At 38.4% G+C, this 20786-nt stretch overlaps 1 protein-coding gene across 4 annotated transcripts in view; it reads left to right on the top strand.

The window, feature by feature from the left end:
* The first annotated feature begins 6671 nt into the window (after window positions 1-6671).
* The window catches only part of VTA1 (vesicle trafficking 1), a 28777-nt gene continuing 14662 nt past the window's right edge, over window positions 6672-20786 (top strand). The window contains exons 1-6 of one of the 4 annotated variants that reach the window (XM_046939135.1): window positions 6672-6848; window positions 7475-7539; window positions 14798-14949; window positions 16975-17069; window positions 18922-19049; window positions 19683-19758. In XM_046939135.1, coding sequence (XP_046795091.1) covers window positions 16989-17069; window positions 18922-19049; window positions 19683-19758 — 285 coding nt within the window. In that variant the 5' untranslated portion in view covers window positions 6672-6848; window positions 7475-7539; window positions 14798-14949; window positions 16975-16988. Of the gene's footprint in view, window positions 6849-6984; window positions 7131-7474; window positions 7540-14797; window positions 14950-16974; window positions 17070-18921; window positions 19050-19682; window positions 19759-20786 lie in introns of those variants that run through there. The other 3 variants (XM_046939134.1, XM_040698486.2, XM_419713.8) reach the window with 3 other exon arrangements.

Below are 20786 nucleotides of genomic sequence, written 5' to 3'. Positions count from 1 at the left end.
ATTTGTTTGGAAACAGGTTTATATGTGAGCAATCAATACAATTCTTTAAATATGCTAGTTTGAAGTTAACATCTTTAATATCAATTTAACCAAAGCACCAAAAGCTGAATCGCTTTGCATGAATATTAATAGAAGAAAATTTTAGAAGCTTCTGTTGGCATAAACTTCATTTACAGCCTCCACTGGGAAAGATGAGAACCCTTAGATTTTGTTGCTCTACAACTACACTCCCATTGCTGCTCTCCAGAAGAATTTCTTCTATCCTAGTACACTTTACCTGTCCTGTAGACCAAAAGATGGAATTCCTAAGGTGACAGAATTAGGAACATATTCAGTGGGAATTTATGTTACTGGCTTTTAACAGCATTTGATTTTATCTACTCTGTATTTACAGAACTCTGATCAGCAAGGAAATAAGCTTTTGAGACTAAGAGTGTCTCCAGCTCAAAGGAAACAGAAAGTCAGATTATGCTTCTAATGTCATTCAGCAGAAGTCTGTGTAAAGGCAAGAGAATATACTCAAACAGCATGAATATAATTTCCTGCAGAGGCAAAAAAGAGACGGAAATGCTTCACAGACCGTGACATAAAACAGCCAGAATTCAGACCCTCACATGCAGATTGTTCATCATTCTCTTTTCAAACAAAAGAAAAAATATAGACTCTTGGGTTGATATTTGAGATTATAGTCTGGAGACAATCTCATCTTCATGCTATTATACAAAACAGAATGAGAGCAAAGGAAAAAGGAAGTGGAACAGGTATGCCTGCTTAGTAGGAAAGAAACTGCACAAGCAGAAATCGGGCAGTGCAGAGGGAGCCTATCTGGGACTGATACCACGGGGCAGGGACTGTAACAGCTGGGAAATATGGGAGGCAAATTCATCTCATCAGTAGTTCCCAAATGTAGGGATACCAGCTCCCTGCATCTCACAAATGCTCTCTACTGAGACCTGCTTCTAGCACAAAAAATGTCTCCCTTCACACATATTTAGGCAGAACAAGGTACTCAGTAATCCCAGGGCTATTTCCAGACTTGCACATCACAAAAATTTTACAAGTCCAACAAAGTTCCAAGCATATCTGCCACCAAAACTACCTACAGTAAGTAGCCTGTATTCAAAATGCAGACTTGCAAATGGAATGTGTGAACTGTGCAGCTGTATTGAAATACAGCTGGAAGTAATCATCAATCACACATTAAAAAAAAAAAAAAAAAACAAAGAAGCAACAGCTATTATTTAAAACACTGAGCATAAGAGATCAATCTTTGGGAAAGGTTTGTAGTATCACACATTAAACCTGCAGATACAGTTAGAAAAAGTGGGCATGCAACACAGAGTGACTTCTCCTAGACTGCTGGATGTCTAATAGCCTTAAGTAAGTCATGTCTTCTTTATTGTTACTTGAATTCAGCCCTTCTTAATTTGAGCTTGTTTTGACAGAGACTTCCATTATCTTCCAGCTTCCTGAGTCAGAGGCTTTACTTAAAAAGCAAGAGCCTAGCATTTGAAGGGCAGAAATAGATTACTAGGTTTCTCTCCAGGTTTCAAAACAGATAATGATTCTCTAGTGCTGCTATATGGGCAGCAGGAATGGTGTTCAAGCAGTGACTGGGAACAGTAGCCAGAAAAAGCAAAAAGGAGAGGATGGAGGTAAGGGGCCTCTCTCTGGATATGAAACACCCTGTGATGGGGAACCCTGAAGAAGTTCAGCTTCTAAGGCTACATCTCTAAGGCCAGGCCTCAAACTCAGTCAAGGCATCTAAACATCAAACACTTATTACTCTTTTACTGGTAAAATAATACTGAATGTTAATCATCTCATAGGCAATGCCAATAGCTTCCCTGGGAGAAATGGATGTGGGAAGTACTCTAAAAAGAATCGTTGTGGATTTGTGTAGAGAATGTTAGAAATGTCATGAGCTAGCAAACTGAGTGTGTTGAAAAGAGGAATGCTGAATTCAACTGTGGCTGCCCAGAGACAAGCTCTAAGCATCAGCTAATTAATAGAAAAAAATGTCAGATATGTGCCATGCAGCCCCTTTTCCTTCTGAAACTCCAGATAACAGAAGAAGTAACTGTACTGTTCCATCAGAGCCAAGCTGTGTCTGTCAGCAGTACTCTGTACAAGGAGCACAGGGCTACAGGCAGGAGCAGTGTATGGCTCCCAGGCCTGGCAAGGCTGCAAAAGTCACAAATATGAAAACTTCTCTTCATTAAAGCTATATGACTGGACATGTTGACTGTAGAAAAGAAAGCTATACAGAGATTCTTCATGTTTATTTCTTAACCTTGCAAAATACACCTTTTAAATTACATATAATTTTTAATTAATCAAAAATCTGATGAAAAAGCTTAATATATGACACACATCTCCCAGACTGAGTGCCATGGCTGAGGCCTGCATGAACCCAGGCTCTCTTTTCTCCATCCTTCTCAGCTCCCAGACGTTGCATCCTGACAAGTTCCATAACAAGCATGTTCTCCTATCCACTCCTCTGTGTGCTGAACATACGCCAGTCAGGAGGCAAGAAGGAAGCCACCTGTGCCATGAGCCTCCTGCTCTAGCTGAAGGTGAAGCAACCTCCATCTCTGGTCAGAATTGCAGTGGAGCACCAATCCCTGGCAAGCAGAGTCCTCCATTGATGCTAAGCTTTGTGTGAGGAACCCTGTAAACCAAAACTAACAGAAGAGGCTACTTCCCAACATTTAAGCATTCAAGTTCCTCTTTGGCAGATAAAATTTTAGTGGCACCAATTTATTTTCATCAGAGATATAAGGCTTCTTTCATTGTGACTATTATCTAATAATGACACTATGTGCCATTACATTTAAATTCACTAAGAAAGCAGTGAACTGAGTGCTTAACATTAAAGTGACTGTTCATCCCTATACAGCAGAACTCTAATCAGTAGAGTATCCTTAAGCAAGCATTTTGTTTCTATTTGTTTAACTGTGATTATTCAGTAGAACTTACATTCATTAAAAGGTTAAACAACACATTAAGTTTCAATCTTGAGCTAAGAGACAAGCTGAAGTCTCAATTGGGAACAAGTCTGATATCAACGTCTTCTGCCTTATTTGTGTGTAATAGACAACCAACAGACAGCTGCTCCTGCAAATTCAAAACAAATAATGATTTTCTGTCAAGCAAGTCCCAAACAACTGCTGGAGCTGCCTTAGCAGACTGCATTCAGACTTGTAATGCAAACTTATTCTACTCACATCTCAAATCATCCTCTTAATGTGGCGTTACAAAACACATATGACAAAAGAAAACACATCACTTTCAGTTGCTCCTAGTGGGACGATGAGCTTTCCATGCTTCAGTTCATAGGATATGCATTTGAACCACTTCTGAGAAACCAACAGTTTTATTACAGACTCATTTGTCATCACATTCAGTGCGGTCTGAGCACAGACATCTATAATGTTTGTATCAGGATTAATTCACAGCCCCTCCAAAATTCATTATTTATTTCAGTTCAGCTGTATTCTTTAACTGTTCCCCAAACTGCAGCAGAGCGTTGCCAGCTAACTCCTCTTTTAGTGTCTTTATTACAATGCAGATACTCAAGCTTCCATATAGCTTCTGTGATCACACAGAGAATTACTTGATTTTCTTAGATCAGGGGACCCAATCAGGTAAGTAGTTATTTTATCCCCAGCTAACAACAAAAAGGTACACAGTAGCATTTGTACAGTGCAGTTCTCGGTTTTTTACCCACGTGTCCTTAATTATTGCTGCTAATAAAATGAAATCAAGTGCTCTCTGACAAAATGTTGTGATTACTGTAGATTCATGTTCATCGATTAGTGTGAAAATAATGGCTACTACATACAAAGCATAATAAAAAGCATTGAAAGATCCACTGTGGCAAAGAAACTAGTAATTTTCCTACTATGTTTTTTAAACATTAAGAAGTCATAAGAAATACCAACATGAATATTATTTGAAGTACATTCAAAGGTAGGTTTTCAACAGCAACTGACTCATTCTATCTTTTCATCTTCCCTTTAGGCATTTAGATACACTGATATGATCCCAGAGAGCCTCCTCTTCTCCACGCTGAACAGTCCCAGCTCTCTCAGCTTCTTCTCATAGGACAGGTGCTCCACTCCCTTAGTCATCTTGGTAGTTCTACAGTGGACTGTTTCCACTATGTTCAGGTTTCTTTTATGCTCAGGGTACCAGAACTGGATTACTGATATGGCCTCACCACTACTGAATAGAGGAGGAAGATCACCTCTCTTGACCTGTTGGCAATATTTTGCGTAATGTAGTCAAGAATACTGTCGGCCTTCTTAGTGGCCAGGGTTCATTGCTGACTCATTCAACCTGGTGTCCACTAGGACTCCTAGATCTTTTTCTACAAAGCTGCTTTACAGCTGGGTGACACCTAGCATGTTCTGGTGCCTGGGGCTGTTCCTCTCCAAGGGGCATTCCTCCCCCAGGTGCAAGATTCATCACTAGTTAACAACAATCCAGGAACCAGAAATGTCAAATGATATCTATCAGTGTCTTTAGACATAGACTGATGCCTGTAATGCTTAAGCGGTGAAGAATAGCTTTGCTTCTTGAATGTAGTTTAACTTCTGCAAAACAGACAAACAAACAAACAAACACATATTTTTGGCAACAGTCACTGTAAAAGCATAAGAAGTTGAGATGCAGGTGACAGTGTTTGGGTCCTTCCAGGAATACTTACAAAATTCAGGAAAAATTGCAAGAAAACTTTTCAGCACCAGCTGTTAAGCAGTTCCAAAAAAGGTTGGGTTGTTAAGAGTCTTGTAATGCCCACCCACAAAATTAGTCCTTGCTATGTGATTGGAATTGCGTGATTTAAATGTCTGTTGCACCGCTGACATCAAAGCCAGCCCCAAATAGACATGTGATTTCTTTTTAATTTGCTGATCAAGACGAAGACAAATTTCAGTACATTCACTGTATTAGAGCATTAATGTTGTGTTATTTTTTCCCTGTGGAAATAAGTTATATGTTGTCTAAAATATATATCCAGCCAACACTATCAGATTTGTGCAATATTAAAAATAAATAATAACAAATAAATATCAAATAAATTATTTGATATTTGCAAGCCTTTCAAGTGGAATAAGAATCCCTGTGCTAACTTCTGTTTGCATAACATGATGTGCTTTGGTTAATACAGACTAAATTTTTTTGTTGTATACAACAGTATTCATCTGGAGTTACTCTTTGCAACTTAAATTTGTAATCTCAGATAAAAAGATCTTTTTTATTTATAAACAGAACACCATATTTATTGCTACTAAAAAGAAGAGTTTATTTCTATGTAGTAGGTACAGTGGTGACCAATTGTACTCAAATCATGTTCAATCAGACATTCATACAAAATTAAAGTAACTTAATCACAACCTTGTCGGTATATTTCCACAGCTTGTTAACCTTCTGCTGCAGATTTCAAAATACTTTAGAAAGGCCAGAAGAGCCCCCAGCCCATCAGGGACTTTCCCATTACGTCCAGGAGCACTGCAGACCCAGGTTTGTCATGGGAATGCCTGGGATCCTTTTGGGGGTGTCTAGAGGCTGGACTGTGCATGTTTAATTTTGTGGCCACAGTCAGGAACATTTTGAAAGTTGTCCCAGTTCAGATCAGATTTCCTATGAAATGAAAATTCTTGAATTCCTCAGTTCCTTTTTTTTTTTTTTTTTTTTTTTTCCAGTGGAAAACAAAATCTGCATTATTGCTTTTCAGTGCAGATGTTTTTTCTGTGGCCGATTCCATCATTAGCTTCTGGAACACACGGATAGTGATTTTATCTTCACATAAAGAAACCATTTCCCCATGGTTGTCAGCGTTTCTCTTTCCTGTATTTGCCATTTGTTTCCTGGCACTCACTGTATTCTCAAGTGTCTCTCAAGTTTTCTTTCTGCCAAATTTGCACCAGTTTTGTCATCATTTATATTGCCTTCAATCAGCTTCCCTCCACCCTCACTCCCACCGAGACTCATAGCATGCCTGTGTTTCAGTGTGGTGCTGATTTTAGCTCAAGTATTTAGCAATTACTTGAGATGATCCCAAAGCCTTTTTTCCCTAATATGGAAGGAATTGCATAATAAACCTGGGGTTTCTTTGATATGATTCTGTTTCTTTACAGAACGAACATAAAGTCTGTCTCCCAGAACACCCTAGGAAGTATTTCTGTGGCTTACACAAAAATTCTAAGTGCTTCTTTCACTTTTTCATTGTTTTCCTGCCTCATTTCCTCCAGCAGCACTCAGTGCAATCCCTGGCGCATGAGTTTGCAGACACATTGGTCTCTAGCCAGACATCACGCCCACTGTAATTCTCCCTTAACAAGGAGCCATAATTGCTTCTTCCATCATCTTCAGTGGAACACACTCAGTACACCCAGAAAAATGACGTGACTGCCGCTGCGTCAAATGTGCAGCTACTTTGCGTCAGCCAACTTCTACACTACACTGCTTCAAGCGCTCCTTGATGTTTGTTCGTGGTCTCGTCCCACGGACACGCTTGCTTGGGCCACCACGATCCCGACAGAGGCTGGCACCGCCCTTAGCTGGCAGGAGACGCATGAGGCCTCCTGCCCAGCAGGGGGCGCTCTTACCGGGAGCCGCGCCATCAGCAGCCGCGCGCACGTGTCCGGACGCCCCGCGCCGGAAGCGGAAGCGACCGGCTCCAAGCTCGGGAGCGAGAGCAGCCGCTGCCCGTTGTTGTTGTGGCCGCCGCGCGATGGCAGCCACGGCGCTTCCCCCGCTGCCGCCGCAGTTCAAGAGCATCCAGCACCATTTGCGGACCGCGCAGGAGCTGGACAAGCGGGAGCCGGTGGTGGCGTATTACTGTGAGTGCTGCCGTCGCAGCGCTGCGCCGTCCCGCCTGTCCCGGGCCCAGCTGGTCGCGTCCCACCCCGCCCCGCTCCGCCTCGCTTCCCCCCTGGGCCATCCCCTGAGCAGCGGCCGTTGGTCCGGGCGCAGCGCGCCCCTTCCGCTGCCGATGGGGCTCGCTGGGTGCGGGTCGGGCCGTTCCTATGGGGCGGTGCCCTGCTCTTCCCGGTGGCAAGCCCTAACGCGTCGTTCGTGTGCTGTTTCTCAGGGATAAGCCTCTTAACAGTCGTAGCAGATAGGTCTGAAGCCTAAATAGATGTTTGTACCCACGTATATAGGGCAATCGTGTTCTGCCTTAGATAGTTCTAGCAAATACCGTGCAAAACTAACCTGGGAGTCTTTTCAGAGATTTTCTCCTGCTAAAAATGCCTCCTGCTTGTTCTGATTCTGAGTAAGCAACTTGGAATCGAGAGTCTTTAATAATGTTTATCTTCTGTCAAGCTAGTACTGATACTTCTTTGGGGTTCTTGAAGCAGGGAGAAGTGGCTCTGTTTTATTCACTTTCAATGCAATGAACAGAGCAAAGATCATTCTCTCCTGTGTAAGTCCTTCTGACTAACCCATCTAATCCACTGTTTGTCAGGGTGTGAGCTGTGAGCCTTTCTTTGACGAGGATTTACACCTCTTATCGAGGAATGTCAGGCTGTTGTAAGTCACCTTCAACTTCTATCACAGTTGATCATCACACCTTAAAGATCCCTAAGGCTAACAGGTCATAAATGGGTTCAAACTGCAGTCAGCAGAAATGTGTCTTTATGTGATTTGCTTTTTTCGTATTTTTTTTAATTTATTTTAATTGTTTGTTTTTTTTCTTGAGGTGGGAGATCATTTGAGGGGATTACTAGGCAATAGCTTGTCTTCAAAGCATTAAAAAGATTACAGGTGGAACAGATGGGTTAATCTGTAAATCGGTCTTAGTTTTAGAAGGTTGAATTTACAAAATTCAGGCTTAAGAATGCTCTGAAAAGCACTTTATCAACTTAGTGTCAGAAGAACAATGGCATTATTTTTTGCGTTACGGAGGAATACAACGTGTGCTGGGACACATCAGCACAGCTGTGCTGTGTATGTCTGGAAACAGGTATATGGCAGGGCCAGACTGGTGGTGAGGCACAGCAGTCAGCTGTGGTACAAGCTCATGTGATGGGACAGTGCTGCAGTTCCGTCAGAGGGCAGCTTGCACAGCTGCTGCATGAGGGGGAATGTCTACAACTCAGTAGTATGCTGGGTGCAACTATCAGATTGGAGATCTGAGTTAAGGTGTTTATCGCTTTGGAGTATTGCCACCAGTGGTTCATCCGCAGCTGAAAGTTTTCCTCCTAATGTTAACATCTTCATGGCATAGTTGTTTTGAGTATGAATATATATTGGGTATGTGCATTTTAATTCTACTTTTATATTTCTGAAAGTACGAGCTGTTACAGAAAGTGATTTGAATACCAGAAGGAACTGAATTCTGGCAAAGATGTATTTGCAACCTGAAATATTACTTTCTGTCCCATAGCAATAAAATTGTCAGAAGGAACTACTTAGTGCTCATGTTAATATTCTATATATCTTCAGCATCTACTGATGCCAAAGGTGTATTTTTGTAGATTGGAATTTGTATGGCAGTTGCACAGTTCGTTAGCATATACCACTTTAAACTTTCTCTCACTTTTCTTTTTAGTTTACTTCATCTGAAGCATTAAGTTAGCATAAACCAGAACTGCCACCCAAGGAGGATATTGTAGTACTCTGGCCTCCTATTCCTACTCTAAAGATACTTGAGGCAAATCTTTATGTAATTATGTGATGGACAACAACAAGATATTTCATCTGGGTCCGCTTCATTACTCCTTAAACAACTGTTGCTTACATAAAACCAAGGAACAAACTTGGGGAGAAAGCAGGATTTGTTCATTTTGATATTGCTGGGTTATGTTGATTTAAAGAAAATACAATTTGATAGATGTTAATCTCCGTTTTAGACAGTACAGATAGCTGCAGTAAGGGTGCTTTGTGTTTTTCAACTACCGCATTGTTTTTCATATGAAAAATAAAGTACTACAGAATAACATGGATGCTCTTGTGCAGCTTACCACGTCTAATGTTTTACTTGCTAGAAATACTACTGAAATTAAGATCTGGTTTTATTTCTTGTGGTCCTGCGTATTCCTTGCAAATCCTTTGTGCTTAACTCCATTTTTCGGTGTTCAAATTAGCATATCATCAATTAGCTGTTGATTTGTACACGATCATCTCACAAGATGATTCTCCTCTTAGATCAGAAATTGGTAGTTAATGAAGTGTTCAGGACTGTTATAATCAACACTTTCTTTTAATATCTGTACTTTTTTCACATTCCTTATTATTTTGTTGATTAAAGTCATACTGTAGGTGTTCCATGTTCAGTAAGGGTCAGCTGATTGAGTAGGTATAGAGGAATACCAGGAAAGTAGGCTACATCGATTGCCCCGCCAAATGAAAATGAGTGATTTGTAGTCAATAAAATAATTTAAGTTGAAAAAAAAAAAGAACATAAGTGAGTCTGACACCTTACTTGGAAGATGTGGTGCAAACACAAGGAGGCAGGCTGTGATAAGAAATGCCTGGTCTGCATAATTATTGAAGAAATCTCTAAACTGTGCTACAGGCAGTTTTATTGTAAAGTTACTTTTTTGAAAGACTGCACTGTTTGAGAGGTAGCTCTGTCTTCTGAAAACGTCTGTATTAATATTTACAGCAAAAGTTTTCTTAATATCCATTTTTTTCAGACATTTGGTAACATTGTAGTAGTAAATCTTTTCAAAGATGGTTGGTTGTGCTGTTTATTTGACAGTTCTGTACTTGTTGCTCATTGATGTTTTAATTAAGAAAAACATTGACAGAGTGCCCATGAGTTACCAGAAAAACATAGGTGCTACATGATATGCAGTGTCCTAAAACCCAGTGTAAATGCAGCATGAAATCATATTTCAGTAGCTTCTGCAAAGCAGGACTGTGATTGTTTTTGTTTTGCAGTATGGTACACTTCAGAATGTGTTAATGAAAATCGGTAGACTTGATCTGTCTAAAAAGGTGTGAAGAAAACCCCACAATTCTCAAATTCTTCATATACAAAATCACAATAGAAGTCCATCTGAAGAATATTGGTATTGTGTTGATGGTTATTTGTTTGTTTTTAATGGGACCCTGCAAGAGAGAAAAGCAAGAGAAGTGTTTGGGTTTTTGTTATTGATTTTTTTTCCTCCCCACAGCTAGTCTTAAATCAAAAGTCATTCAGCTCTTAGTAGAAATACCCATCTGCTAAATTTGACTGTAAATTTCAGGTTTAATCAGGCATCCGTGAAATACTCTTTTCAATGTAAACCAATTCTAAAAACCACAATTTTAGAGGAGAAAAAAAAAGACAAAATAGAGTTTACAGAATATGTCAGAGTCAGAACTTTGGGAATATGGAATTGCTGTCTAATTTATGATTAAAATACTGTTATTTTTTTTAAAGATCCTTTCTCAAATCAGAAAAGCAATAACTGACAAATATTTTAATTGAACTTCTGTTTTATTTAAGTTTTCGCTCTGTGTTGATGCTTTTTGACATAATTTTGAAAAATTAATTAAGAATTATTTTACTGCCGATGTTCTGCACATACTTATTTGGTTTAGTTGTGACATTCTGGAATTCAATAATGCATAAAATAATCTTCTTGACATCGGTTATCTGGTAAGATCAAATTCCTGAGCTTCCGAAGAAGGATTGCATCAGGCTTTGTCTTCCCTTCCTGCTGCCTCCCTCACCAGGTCAGTTGTTAGTGCATATAGAATCCCCCTGAACCTTCCCAAGGCCTAACAGTCCGAGTTCTGCTCTTTCTGGTATGAAAGATGCTCCTAGTCCTTTATCATCTTTGTGGCCCTTCACAAATCTCTTGTCCTGGGAAACCCAGAACTGGACCCAGCACTCATGACTTGCCAGTCCTGTGTAAACGAGAGGGATTGACTCCCTCAGCCTACTGGTAGCGCTTCTAGCGCAGTGCAGGATACTGTTAGCAGGTAAGGTCAGGCAACACGAGTGCATTTCAGAAACATAACTCGCAGTCATGCCCCCTTAGAGTGCTTTGGTTCACCTCACAGAGAAGTTTGAGCGTGTAAGATAGATTTTTTTTCTGGTTTAAATAAAACTGGAAGGTGGGAAAGTGCTTCAAATTGTGATCTAATCACTACAAGCTGTTTTATCTGTATGATTTGAGCATAACTGGTCCAAAGTGTCTGCCTTCTACTTTTGCCATCTTGAGATCTCAATTACTATAAATTCTGCAGTGAAGGTCATTTTTCTATTTTCATTTCATTTTATTAATTAGAATAAAGAGCTTCAAGCTTATGCTTTGAAAAGTACTGACAGCAAAAGCTATATGAAAGCTTAGAAAACTATCAGTTTCACATATGGATCTCTTGCTCAAATTTAATGAGAGCAAGGTTGGTCCTTAAACTGCAGTGAAGAATGGAAGTATAAAATACTGGATCATTTCTTAGGATTAGTAATATATACAACTAGATTATTTGTGTTGTCATCTCCTCTTAATAATTACCACTTGTTGGTAATTACAAATTTTGTTTAACATCTGCACAAGTTGCTGTTCTTCCAACTAATGAAATGTAGTGTAATTTATTATAATTTTCGGTAGTTCTAAGTGGGAGACACTTTACCTGAGATTGTTTTGACTTCATTAAGTTTCTCTAGAGTGTAACCTGGCCTTGAAATATGTTGGTGACAGTGCATTCTCCTCTGTAGGATTCAGAATATTATGAAAGAATTTGGGGCAAGGAGGGAGTCCAGTCGTCTATTATTTTGGATTTCTTGGTGAAATTTTGTGCTATTGCCTCTTTCCCTGTGGCCCAGACTTCCCTCTTCCTTTGTTGCATTTCTCCTTAAACTAATTTAACTAGAAAATAAGTGAGTAATTTCCCGGGGAAGTTTCCCGGGGAAGTTTCAGATGTTGAGTTGATGCTATCAGCCTAATACTTGCCTTCACTTTTGCCAGTTTCCTTCAGTATCATATCATGGAGAGGATGTGTAAAACTTTTCAAACTTTGTCATTGCCGTTAAATCTATTTTAATGTCTCTTACTTCAAAGAGCTTTGAGTTGGCCGTGGAGAAGTAGTATTTATGCATAATCTGCGTGCAGAAAGTGGTATGATAAATTAATGTTCATGAGAGCAAGAGTAATTCATTTTCTACATTTGATGCATTCTTTATGAAAATTCTTTGAGTACGATCCAAGTTCATGTTTTGTATTGAGTTTGTATTGAGGCTGTTGCTTTTCTGTACCAGTTACCAAACTTTTTTTTTTTTTTTTTTGTCAATGGTTTGATAGTAGGGAGAGAAAGGTGTAGAATATGAATGAATAATATATTGCAGAGTAAAAGTGTCTTCATCTCTTAATCAGAATTGAAATATGGAGAACACTTATGGAAATGATTTTGTTTACTGTAATTGTGGAATACGTGAATGGAAAGCATTAAGAGTATTCCAGACATAAACTTTTTCAATATTAGAAGACAATCAATTTGGGGGGGAAAGAACAATAATCTCTAGGTTCTGGTAGACCAGATAAAAGCCAGGTAGTAGGACAGAAATGAGAAGATGGAATCAATGTATTGTTCTCCAGTATTTTTAGTTGGCATGGTTAGTTTAAAGTGTTTGTGAGAGGAATTCCAGTTGTTACCCAAATATAAATCTGGAATAACTTATGTATATATGCCTTGCACATACTGAAGACAAAATACTCGCTTTAAAATTGTGCTTGCATTGCAAAGGAAAAATAACATGATATTGCGTGACAAGTAAAAGCAGAGAGGTTTCTGTAAAGCTTGCTCTATAATTCCTTCTAGCACACCCACACTTAATATTTACAGAACAAAGATTAAGGGCAACAAATCAAGACATAAATTTTGTAGTTGCCTTGGCAAAACGTTTTTCTGAGAATGACTGCTTGCCAGGTCTTTATGAATTTGAAGATAAATGTCCTGTCTGCAAACTGAGTGCAAACCCTCTTTAGTTAATGATTAGTTATAGCAGTTCTGTCTTTGTGTGTCAAAAATTGCAATTGACTTTAGCTCTGCTTAAAATGTTAACATTTAGATATAAACACTATGTTGTTGTCTTTACCTCTTCTGTCCTTTTATTTATGCATCTGCTTCTGTTGTTGGCCACATAAAGATCTTTTTTGCTGCTTGATCTGGATAATGGGGACAAAAAATGTAGGTTGTAAATGCAGATTATGCACTTAAAGGCTGTTTTATGCACTGATCTATAAAAGCCCTAGTAATTGTATTTGTGTATTTGTTGCACGGTTTTCTAAACCTTCATCACAAATATTGAATAGAGATTACAGTTACAGGTCACTTATTTTCAAGAGTGGCTGCATTCTCTGAATGCTTTTTTTAGGCTTTAAAATCTTGAAAACTTTTGCAACCACAAAGCATTGTTTTAATTATGTTTTTATATCAGACTTTTCAGCACATTGGCTTCTAACTGATGAAATTTAGTATCAGAAGTTACCAAGCTCCCATAAGTCTATTTGTTTTGTTTTGTGGTTAATTACTGTCGTGATCAAAGACATGCATTTTGCAGCTCAAGTTCTTGAAGAAAAGTTCTCCAAAATCATTTTGATACCACATGACATAGAATCGTAGAACGGCTTATGTTTGAAGGCGCCTTAACTATCAGCAAGCTCCAGTCCCCCTGCCACAGGCAGGATTGCTATCCACTAGATCAGGCTGCCCATCCAACCTGGCTTTGAGTGGCTCCAGTGGTGGGGGGCATCCACAGCTTCTCTGAGCAGCCTGTTTCAGTGCCTTACCACCCTCTGAGTAAAGAATTTCTTCCTAACATCTAACCTAAATATCCCTCCTTCTGGTTGAAAAGCCCCTTGTCCTATCACTGTCAGACTATGTAAAAATTCAGTCTTCATCCTGTTTATAAGCACCCCTTAAGTAATGGAAGGCCACAGTGAGGTCTCCCCATAGCCTTCTGTTCTCCAAGCTGAACAAGCCTGGCTCCTTCATCCTTTCTTCATAGAAGAGGTGCTCCAGCCCTCTGAACATCTTCATGGCCCTCCTCTAGACTCACTTCAGTTCCATGTCTTTCTCGTTCTGGTGCCTGGATGCAGTATTCCAGATGGGGCCTCTCAACGGCAGAGTAGTGGGGGACAATCAACCTCTTTTGCCCTGCTGGCCATCTCTCTTGTGATGCAGCCCAGGATACAGTTGGCCTTCCAGACTGCAAGTACACACTGCTGGCTTATGTCTGGGGTTGCCCTGACCCAAATGCAACACCTTGCATTTGGTGGTGTTGAACCTCATTACACTCACATGGGCCCACTTTGCAAGCCTGTCCACGACCCTCTGAATCGCATCAGTTCCTTCTGTTGTATCAACTGCACAGCTCAGCTTGGTGTCATCTACGAACTTGCTGAGGGTGCACTTGATCCCACTGTCTAGGTCATTAATAAAGATTTTGAAAACCACTGGTCCCAAGACTGACCTCCCCAGGGGATGCCGGTCATTACCAGCCTCCACTTTGGCACCTTGATTCTAGAGTTGTTAATAGGAAGGTGATGTGGGTAGAGAACGTTGCTTGGAGTCACCCACAATGCCTATTTACATAGAGAAAAAGAAAATGTTTCTTATCTCTAACTATTGTTCTCTGAGCTGCATTCTCAGTGTATTCAAAACTCTTCTGCTTTTTTCATTGGAGTGCAAGAAGGAGTTTCTGAGGTTTTTCTCAGCCTCTGAAATCCAAAGAGAGGAGAGGACTGGCTTTTCAGGGCTGCCTATAAAGTAGGAAGATGCCACAGTCTTGTAAATGCACCCTTTGGGATGTTATTGAGGAAAAAAAATTATCTTGCTTTCTCTATTTCAATAGGTATATTGGTGATGAATGTGGAAAAAGAAGTCCATATGTATATAACAGAAGAGTAGCAGATCCAAATAATCTTATAATGATGAAACTGGTCCTCGAGATTTCCATTTATATGGAAACAAAGAATTCTTTTATATAAAATCATTTTAGAAGAGGTATGAAGACATTTGTCAATGTATTACAGAAATCTGTATCCAGTAATGATCAAAGGTTTGCAAAATTAATATCACTGTAAATCATAATCCATCTATTACTAATTTACTGTTCTCTGAAAATGTCTGATATTTGTATCTGTCAAAGAGAAATAACTCATGTAGGTAGTCTGTAGGCCTACCATACTTACATAAATTCTGAAGTTTTGTATTATTAAATCATATCATGAAATGCGTTCAGGGAAACATTCAACAACGTATGTACTTAAAATTGAGTTTAGTTGAAGACTGTAAGCACCAGTGTGTGATTATGGTACTTTAGTTGGCAGTAGGGTCAAATTAATGTAAATAAATAAGTATATAAGGCTTATTTGGTTTTATCTGCCATTTTCCACAGCATATAAAGTTCTGCTGTGTGCTTACATGAAATTCATGGCTTTTGGTAGTTCTACTCATTTGTTTTAATCACAGGATGATAATCATTCATTCTTAAAGTCATATGAAAATCTGGAAACTTTACTTGCAGGGAAAGGTCAGTAAAGGCAGTCTTGTCTGATTTAAACATCATGTTTGCTTACAAAGCTAATTAGTTCCTTCTACATTAAATTCCCTTTTTGAGATATGTCTTTACACTGTGTGTGTGTGTGTATATATATATATATACACATCACATAAGAGTTGTATGAAAGCCATTTGTTTTCAATTGACTTGAAGCTTATATTTTAAAAAGTTGCATAGGAGGATAATGATTATTTAGTAGAGCACATAGTATTGCATCACGGTGATACAGTCATGCATTTGAAATCAGCAGGAATACTCATTGTAGGAATATGTTTAGAAATAATATTTTTTGACATGAGAGCTGCTTCAAAAGCGATGCCTCCTATTTTATTATGTTGAGCCATACATTGGAGGTGGATGTTGGTGGTATGGCCGTAAAGTTGAACCTTTCTGACTATACTGTTGCTGTTGTGCAACAGATGGCAGCAGAGGGGCTGCCTGACAAAATGACATCTGATGTGGAAATGCATATGAAGCAAAGGTATGTCACTGAATTCCTCCATGGAGAAAATGACACTTATTGACATTCATCAACACTTATTGAATGTTTCTGGAGACCAAACCATGGATATGAGCACAGTGAGGCAGTGTTTCAGCAGTGGCTACAGTGGATGGCTTCCACCGGTGCAGCATAACATGCAGGCTCTTGTTCATCACTGGCAGAAATTTCATGGCTAATGGTGGTGAATATGTTGAAAAATAGAATTTTGTAGCTGAGAATTGGCTCTGTCAGTTAGCGTTATTGTGCTCTTTGTTGTAGTTTCCATGGAAATAAATAAGGAATACTGTTGTGGTTTAACCAGGCAGGTGGCTGAGCCACCACCCAGTCAACACACTTCTCCTCTTCCCAGTGGGATGGGGAAGAGAATCAGAAATACAAAGCAGAACTCTTGGGTTGAGATGAAACTATTTACTAAGATAGAGAAAAGGAAATGGAAAATAGTTATGACTGTGTGTATATATATATATATATTCATATATATAATGCATATAACAAGTGATGCACAAGCAATTGCTCACCATTCCTGTCTGATACCCAGATAGCCCCCCAGTCAGCAAAAGAGAGTGAGGTGAGCCCCTATCCGCTTCGAAACTCCTTCTGCATGGTGTCATATGGTATGGAACATCCCTTTGGCCAGTTTAATTCAGCTGTCCTAATTCTGTTCCCTCCCAGCTCCGTAGGCCCTTCACTGCAAACGGCCTTGGCTTAGAAGCAACTATAACATCAGTGTGTTATCTCCAAAGAAAACAATTCCATCCCAGCTGAAACTAAGACAAATACTTTCAAAGTAACCTACGTATCTCTGAAAGTTTGACTATATCTACCTGTCAGTGCTCAGCTTCACTTCCATTGTTGAGTTTCTTTCAGATATGATGGGGAATGCAATTTGTTGATTGGACTGTGGGTTTTGCATTAGCTACTCACGCACCCTTGCTTTTTTTCTTCTGTGTTTTGTCTACTTTAAGGTCGTTTGTACGCAATGCAAACAGGGATGAAGATTGATAGTAAAACCCCAGAATGCCGCAAATTTTTATCTAAACTTATGGATCAGTTGGAAGCTGTAAGTAGAAATTATTGTTCTCTAAAATTATTCATTATGGTATTTTAATGGTTGATGGAACTTCTCCAAATACTGTCTTATCTCTGTCATCATTCATTGATGCAAGTGTTCTGTATGTTGACATACTATAAGGATTTAGGTTGTGTGTAATAGTAAATCAGCAGGAGAACTGGGAGGAGGTAAAACTGTGTGTGTATGTATACATCTGTATGTTTGTATATATATGTGTGTGTTGGCATGCATGAACATAAGTTCCTGTTGAAGGTTTATATTATCCCTTTTGATACTGCAGCAAACAAATCTGCCTTCACTATTCGGTTACTCTTGTTCAAATTATGAAAGATTAGAAAACCAGATAAGGTTGTCTCTGTGACAGCTGGTGCTAAGACATCAGTTCCTTTTACATAGCCAGATGGTGGAAGGCAGGAGAGAACGCTTCGGAACAGGTAAAATAAAGCATTTTGAGGGCTGGGAAGCCTGAGTATACTGACAAGTTGATGTGTTAGTGCTACTTCTTCAGTAATTTAATAGCAGCCAGTTTCAGTCTGCCTGTACCAGCAGGGGGCACAAAGGAGTGTTGCAGATCTGCTCTAATGGTTCTTGCAGCTTTCTGTGGCTTGCTATAATTGATTATTTTAGAGATTAAGACAGAAACTTACAAATGATCCTGAATCACATAGTAACAAAGAATAAAATGATGTAGATACATGTGGAAATTACTTATTTTTTTTATTTACAAGAAGTTTCATGCCATTCTAAATGTGTGTAATATTTAATATTTTATTTAAAATATATCCTGCAACTTATAAAGTGTAATTTTGTTTTTCTTGTGTGCACCATAGTTTGTAAAATGAGTAATTATTAAAAAGTATATTGAGTATGAGTTTGACAAAAATCTACAGATTTGAAGTACTCTTTACAAAGTTTATTTTTCACTACTGAAATATTTTTTTAAAACATTCTGTGTATTAAAAAGTTGACAGCAGAATAATATTGTGGAAATACAGCTTGCATGATTGAATTTTCCTCACGCTCACTCTGAAAAATAACAGCCATTCAGATACTGTTTTTAAATCTTTTGGCAAAATAAAGACTACCGGTTAATATCGTGCAGTGTTCCTGTTTTTGTCCTCTGAGGATGACCTGAGATTTCCTTATATTCAAACAGTAAGCCTATTCAGAAGCTGTAAATCCACCTGTTGTAACTGTTAGAGGGTTATTTGCTTTGCTGATTTTTATTAGGAAGCCTGGGGATTCTTTTAGTCCAGCATCTTTGAAAAGAGGTCTTTCAAATGAAGTACACTGCTTACACTGAAAATTCCAGTAAATCCATAGGTCACTAGATCAGTTAAGGTGGGACTTGGACTTGGTGAAAGATGTAATGTACTGCTGTGAAATACTTTGCAAAAGAGATGATACTTAATGACTCTGACCTTCAGTACCTTTACAAACCATACTTTATAATTTAAACTGTGCATAATTGCGACACGTGCATCAGAACGCTTGGTCTTTTGGATAGTAAGGGGAAAGATATCTGTAGCTATTCCTTCAGAATATTACAGTTAGATATCTTTGTGTTTGTTTTAAGATTCATTTTTTACTTTTAAAAATGACTAGAAAATAGTGTGAAGAGCTACTTAATATTTTTCTCTCCAAAACAACGTGCTTTCTCTTTGGCGTGCTGCTTTTAGCATTTGTTATATTAGAAGTTGGAGATCTTAAAAATAATTAAAGTGTTTATGGTTTCTCTTTTCAATTGTACTAAATCAGCGTCTGCTTCTTGTGTTTGAGGTAGATTGAAATGCTAGGGTCTAATAAGATAATGAATGTGTTTTTTCCAACTTTTTTTCAGATGAAAAAACAATTTGGCGATAATGAAGCAATTACTCAGGAAATTGTTGGTTCTGCTCATGTGGAGAATTATGCTTTGAAAATGTTTTTATATGCAGACAACGAAGACAGGGCTGGGCAGTTTCATAAGTAGGTGAAAATCTTCGCTCTGTTGTAAGACTTAAGATGTATCCAAACTCTTGTTAATTTGACTGCAAGCAGGAATTGGGCATTCATCTCTCAGGAAACTCCACTTGTTACTATTTCAGTCTCCGACTTGACTGTTTAACTGGTATCCTCCATCTTGTGTTCTTGAAGTGGTTGCTAACCTACTGGTGAACCTTCTAAAACATAATACTGAACTTAGGGTGATACTGAACTTAGTTAAATATATGGAAATTGTATATTGAAATATTTGTGATGATACATAATGTTGTTTGAGTTACAGTGATCGCTACAGCACACTGATGATTTGGCTGGTCTAGATAGCACAGGATGTCTAATGTCCTACATTGAACATTCCAAGCTAGAAACTACGTGCAGAACTTATGACCTGCTTTAAGAATTGCTGAAGACTTCATGCATAGTGATCATGAGACTTCTCAGTATATTCTTAAATATAGACGTTGTGAAGTAAGTTCTGTAGCATCAGATTAAAAGAAAACTCTAGTGACAATTGATTTGAAACCAGCCAGTGTAATCTAGAATGGCAGTGGTTAAAAGGTGATCCTAAGAAGATGATATTACCAAAGTTAGTGAAATGTTTTTTTTTTTTTTTAACAGAAACATGATAAAGTCCTTTTACACTGCCAGTCTCCTGATAGATGTTTTGACGGTATTTGGGGAGCTCTCTGAAGAGGTAAGTGTTAGGGATATCAGTGTAAATTGATTGCTTTTCCTAGCACAGTTGCAAGTTACTAGTATAGTTCTGCTATTTTTTGAAAGTAGTTCATGAATATGAGCTTCAGAGACCATGCGTTGTGGTTCAGAAGTCAAATTCATGTTACTAAATCATAAGAAATTGTAGTAAACATTTCAAATTACAGGAAATGTTAGATAACAGTCGTCTTTTAGAAGATGTTTCATGTCTTAGAAAATATACTAATAATATTGGTAATGCCTCATGGACCGAGGATTATGTCAAATGAGAATGATTATAGGGAGATTTGTTGCAAGATTCCTACCTTTTCCACCTTCCCCCTTTTCATCCTACAAGCAAGATCTTTACTGCTAATTACTGAGTTGGAATTATATACAGTTTTAGTTAAAATAGATATTTTTGGTGTTATAATAAATCTCACTATTGAAAGGTGATATGTTAAGTTGGAAGGGCATGAATTTACTTTAAAAATTAAAAAAAAAAACAGAGAAAAAAAAAAGATTGATGTCTGACCATTTGGACATGAATATTTCAAAAGTACTGTCTACCAAAGAAAGGCAGATTTGTTTTAGCATTCTTTAGCAAAAAGTTAACAATCAAACAAGTTTTCCAGAGCTGGATGAACAAGATCACAATTCCTCTTATTAATATGCACTTAATAAAAGTTTTAAAGCAAACTTTTCAGTTAGCTGTTTGGTCAGCTCTCTGTTATTTGTGTCCCAGAGGAGATTTAATCTTGGATATGGTGGAACAGATATTCTTAATAAAGTATTCATCGTTCTGAGAATTAAAATGGAAGTGTTACTTGCTAAATTAATTGAATAAGAAACTCACTTTGAAAATTTAGTGGTATAGCTGATAACTTCTGTCAAAGAGGAGGAAACAGAGAAAGTTACTACTGACTGATGAAGACAATTTTCAAAGACTGCCAAAGGAAGGATAAAACCTTGAAAAATAAATAAGGAATAGCAGTGATACTTAACAGTCTGCAACAAAATCAGCAAGTG

Source organism: Gallus gallus, chromosome 3 (assembly GCF_016699485.2).
Source record: "Gallus gallus isolate bGalGal1 chromosome 3, bGalGal1.mat.broiler.GRCg7b, whole genome shotgun sequence".
NCBI lineage: Eukaryota > Metazoa > Chordata > Aves > Galliformes > Phasianidae > Gallus > Gallus gallus.
The sequence above is the reverse complement of the archived record's forward strand: the minus strand, read 5'-3'. Positions and strand labels throughout refer to the sequence as shown.